The following is a 4,728-nucleotide window of genomic DNA, read 5'->3' as shown; positions in this document are numbered from 1 at the left end:
GGGGGGGTCGCGTGATTTGTTCCGGCTCTTTATTTCCTGAGTTCAAATCTCGCTGAAGTCAACTTTATCGTTTTAGGGTCGATGCCAATCAACTAACCCCACCAACTTCAAAACTGCTTGCTCTTCTGTCGAAATTTAAAAAAGCTATTATTAAATGTAAAATGACACGTTGCTTTTCGTTCTTTCTTGCTCCGAGTTAATATTTTCTTTTATTATAATTCCATCTCGACCACAGAAAGATGGGAGGAAAAATTATCCTTGAAAGGATTAGAACTCTCAATATAAAGAGCGACAGCTAAATGCCGTAGGCGATTTTGTTCGACGGTTTAGCGATTCTTGGCAATTCACCGACCGTAGTCGTCTTCGCCTTTCTTTCATCCTTCCGAAATAGATTTAAGCAAAAAGTCTCAGTAATATATATATTGGAATCGGTTAAATTCTATAATAACCCTTCTCTGTGAGTTTGAGACAGTGTGTCGCCGAAAAACGGTGGCTTTTGAATTACTTCTTGACAATATTGCCCGTTTCCTTTTAACAGTCTGAAGCCCTGTAGGGCGATAAACATTTTTTTGTTTTAACTAGAAATCGAATAACTGCGAGCGGGAGGTGTCAATCATATCATCTGACCGAATCAATCGGGTATTTTAGACCTCTGCATCCAAAAATTCTCGGACACTCTAGCCACGGGTTTATATAGGGCAAAATGCACACTCAACCTTCTCTCACTGGTCGCTGTTCAGTAATCATCTATCTATTTATCAAGACTGCTTCTTTCTTCTCTCTTCAAAGAGAAGCAACACATGTAAGAATATTCACATACTACTAGGAGATTTCTCTCTCTCTCTCTCTCTCTCTTTTCCTGCTTCTAGTAACGAAGAGAACAAAGTCCAGCTAGATCGACTAACAATTTTAGTATTTCTTCATATACAAGGGATTTTTTCATTGACAGAAACGTATAAACTTGAAGGAAATCTCATCTCTCTCACACACACATAATTTCATTCTCTTTATCTCTTTCCATACATACATTCATATATACACGATATACGACGAGGCAGTGCTCTGGTGAAATCGGTGAATAGGAAAAAAAGGTTCCCTATATAGTATCCTTTAAAAGGGGACTTTTCCGTTCCGAGTGCATGTACATAATATATAATTAAAGGAAACTACTAATTTCTACAGGAACGAACAGTAAGCAACCTTAAAACTATGGGAATGAATTGACAAGATTTGAAGAAACGGGAAGAGACGAAATAGCAAATACGGCTATAAAATCCGGGATTTCTTCAGTATCCCGCCCCTCATAACTTTTCATTAATTTTAATTTGATAACCATTTGGAGCATTTAATTAACCTTTGGATATGGAAGAACTCAAAAAAAAAAAAGAAAAAACAACAACAACGATGGGCTGAACTTTTTTGCAGAAATGCGCACACATTATATAGGCTTATATATAATTTGCACAGGCATACACTGAGTAGATGTTGTTTAACAGCAAATCAACCCTAATTTAGCAAACCTATCTATGATCAAAGACATTCCACTTGCACCTCGGTGGGTTAAACCTAAGATTACATTTTCTGATGTCTTTCCCATGTGATTCGAGAAATTTGGCTGCTATTTCTAGCATATAAAAATAACAATGTAGCAGCTTCCTATGTATGTGCAAATATGTGTACAAATATTTATTTTTATCGATATTTATTGTAGATTTTCTTTTTCTTTATGTATTTCCGTGTGAATGTATTTAAGTGTGGGTGTGTGCAAATATATATAAATATATTTTTTTATAGTAGCATTATTGTTATTTACTTATGTATGAATGTATATTTAACTCAGCAGAATAGATTTTTTAACAAATCCGATAGTCAATATATAGTTTTCACGCTATTTGAATTGGTTTTTATCGTATTATTATTATTATTTATTTATTTATTTGTTTGTTTGTTTGTAACGGTCAAGGAGCAAGTGTTAAGATCAAGCTCTGAAACGAGGAGACTTTATTGCAATAAAATAAATCTAGTTACTCTATTATCCCCTCCAAACCAACAACGATCAACAGATACATCGTGTGTGTGTGTGTAGCCAGTAATAATATATGTATGTGTGTGCGGAAAATCAGTTATCTTTCTATTCTGTTTTGCTTGCTTGCTTGCTTACTACACACACAAACACACACATTCTTATTGAACATTGCTATCCTTTAACCCCGGATAGAATTTCATGTTTTATAGCTGAGTGAATACGGGTAGAAATGCTGGGTGTCAATAGGTGAAAAGAAAAAGTGTTAAATTACCAGACGAGAACAGTCAGCAAGGGGTAACAGCTCTTTCAGGAGCAAGTAGACCTGCTGGCTGACCAACGAGGGAAAGAAAAGAAAATAAAAAAGGAAACTGAGCGAATAAATTACTAAAAATGAAAATCTTTCCTACCTTTAACGGTTAAAGTAAGGAATCCGATTGTCCAAATAAAAGTTAAGGTCACCGAAAAAAAGGACCCACTGACTGTCCGTCTGCTTTCTGGTAGAAGTTTCAATCCGATTTTCGCCATTGCCCCGGCCCAGATAGATGGGCCCTCACCAAGGTGTCGGTCTATTGATGTATGTACACTGAACTATTACATTCACAGTCAGTGTAATATGTATGTGTGTATGTATATAATTATAAATAATTGGAGGGTGTAAAAATTGTCCTAGTGTTGTAGACAAGGAACCAGGTTTCAGGAGGCGTCTACAAACAATTTATGTATGTACATGTGTGGGTAAATGTTTTGGAAAAGAAAAAAAAAATATTACAATACCAAAATCTGATTAGAGAAAAACAATGAATGTATAAAACAAATATGTTATTTCTTTGGTTTAATATTCAATGACTTTTACTGTCGTGATATTCTTTTTTCGGTGAAAAATAAATTAATATGAACAGAAAACTAAATAATCCGGAAATTTATCAATCTTAGGAGTCTAACCCTACAGTCATGTTTTCCCTTCATATCATTTCAAATCTTCCCCCCTTTTGTCAGTCAAAAAGATAACATCTTTATTCAAATATAAATATATCAGTATATATATATATATATATATATATATATATATATATACACTCACACAAACTTCGTTCTCTCTACTGCAGGTGTCCGTTGCTTAAGATTTTTTTTCTTTATATAGACGTCGTCCACGAATAGAAGGTAAATATCCTTGAGCAGGTAAAATCCGGAAAGGTAAACCGTGGGTAGGCCATCAAAACTTAATACCTACTAACTACACTATTTATACTTGCTATAGTAATTTCTAAAGGGGAGAAGTAACATTCGATAGTGGTTAGCATATGACAGAAAAACCGGCGAGTCTATCACTATTAGTATAATACTAGAATAAGTGTTGTTGATAGATGCATATATAAATAAGTAATATATTCTACAAATTATCTGTTTATGTATATATAAAGGTGGTTTTAATGTTTTGCATGTGAAAAAATGTGTCAGTACGTTGGTTCCTATTAATTCTTTAAAGTCGGTGTTTGTGTTAGAAAACTCAAATATTTATTTCTTCCCAGCAGATTGTGCGTAAACATGTATGTATATACACATATGTCTTATCAGTAGGCCGGCACTCAATATATCGTGTGTGTATATATAAACATATATATACGAATATAATCCGTGTGCAGATTACGGTGTGTGTAGATGTACAGGGTGTATATGTATATTAAAATAAAACATCAACACAAGTATGTCCTGCAAGGTGCAGTTGGTATATTATGAACCCATTTCCTGGTCACTCATATATATTTCTCCACAGATTTCTTGTTATCCAAACTAATTTTAATTAATCGTCCGTACACATATCTCGCTTTCCTGCATGTGCTCGTATTTCTTCCTCTCTCTCGCTTTCATTTCAGCTTTCAACAAAATACCTCGAACAGCTATTTTTATTTTTCAGTCCAGATTCAATTCGAACTCGAGGTACTTTAGTTTGTATTAGCTTCGTTGTTGTTGTTGGTTGCTTGTCACCAAGTTATTGATGTGATTGTTGTTATAATAATTAGTTGTTGATTTCACTTTTCCTTCTTTCTTTTTTTCTTTTAAACGGGAAAGTAATTCGAGGGGTGGGTTTAAAAAAACCAAAAGGGCACCCCCTTCTTTCCAAGTTAAAGTTGCTAATACAAAGCTTTGTAGTAGAATGGAAGAAAAGGAAACTGCTGGTAGCGTAAAGCCAGAGCTGCTGCGGTTAATAGAGAAACAGCCCGGACCGCCATACTGCCTCTACTTGCTTCAAAACTGAGACTAACAGTGAGGGGGGGAAAGGAGGAGCGGCTGGAGGTATAAAGCTGGTAGAGAGAGGAGTTACTATATGCATATAAAGAGGGTGGTAATTTGTAGTGGTTTGTTAGTAGTTGAGGCAGAGGAAGAGTGAGAGAGAGAAAAGAAGGCAGAGCTAAATGAGTGAGAGTGGAGGAAGAGGAGTAAGAGGCAAAGTGAAGACGGAGAAAACGAGAACGAGTGAGTGAAAGCGAGAGGGTGAGACTAGTGAAGGGAGTGAAAAAAAAAGCGGGTGTGATTTGGTTATAGAAGAAGGGGGCTGGCTGAGTACGGCGATGAGACAAGCAGGGAACAGGAGGACAAGAAAGAGGAGAAAAATGGAATGAAAGAAAAAAATAGGGAGCAAGTGGATGATAGTAAGTTAAGCGTAGGGGGTAAAAAGAGGGTACGGATTGAGAGTGTGTGTT

The 4,728-nt window shown here is 35.7% G+C and overlaps 1 protein-coding gene across 20 annotated transcripts in view; it reads right to left on the bottom strand.

Moving 5' to 3' along the window:
- The window catches only part of LOC106874615 (neogenin), a 305,112-nt gene extending 300,804 nt beyond the window's left edge, over window positions 1-4,308 (bottom strand). For 12 of the 20 annotated variants that reach the window (XR_008264864.1, XR_008264863.1, XR_008264865.1 and 9 more), the window contains exon 1: window positions 2,434-4,308. Coding sequence is in view for 14 of the 20 variants with exons in the window: in XM_052970426.1 (XP_052826386.1) it covers window positions 2,434-2,551 (118 nt within the window). In the remaining 6 variants the exon portion in view is untranslated. The remainder of the gene's footprint in view (window positions 1-2,433) is intronic. The other 8 variants (XR_008264866.1, XR_008264867.1, XR_008264868.1 and 5 more) reach the window with 1 other exon arrangement.
- Window positions 4,309-4,728: the final 420 nt, after the last annotated feature.

Source organism: Octopus bimaculoides, chromosome 9 (genome assembly GCF_001194135.2).
Source record: "Octopus bimaculoides isolate UCB-OBI-ISO-001 chromosome 9, ASM119413v2, whole genome shotgun sequence".
NCBI classification, from domain to species: Eukaryota; Metazoa; Mollusca; class Cephalopoda; order Octopoda; family Octopodidae; genus Octopus; species Octopus bimaculoides.
Note: the sequence above shows the minus strand (reverse complement) of the source record. Positions and strands in the feature narration are given on the sequence as shown.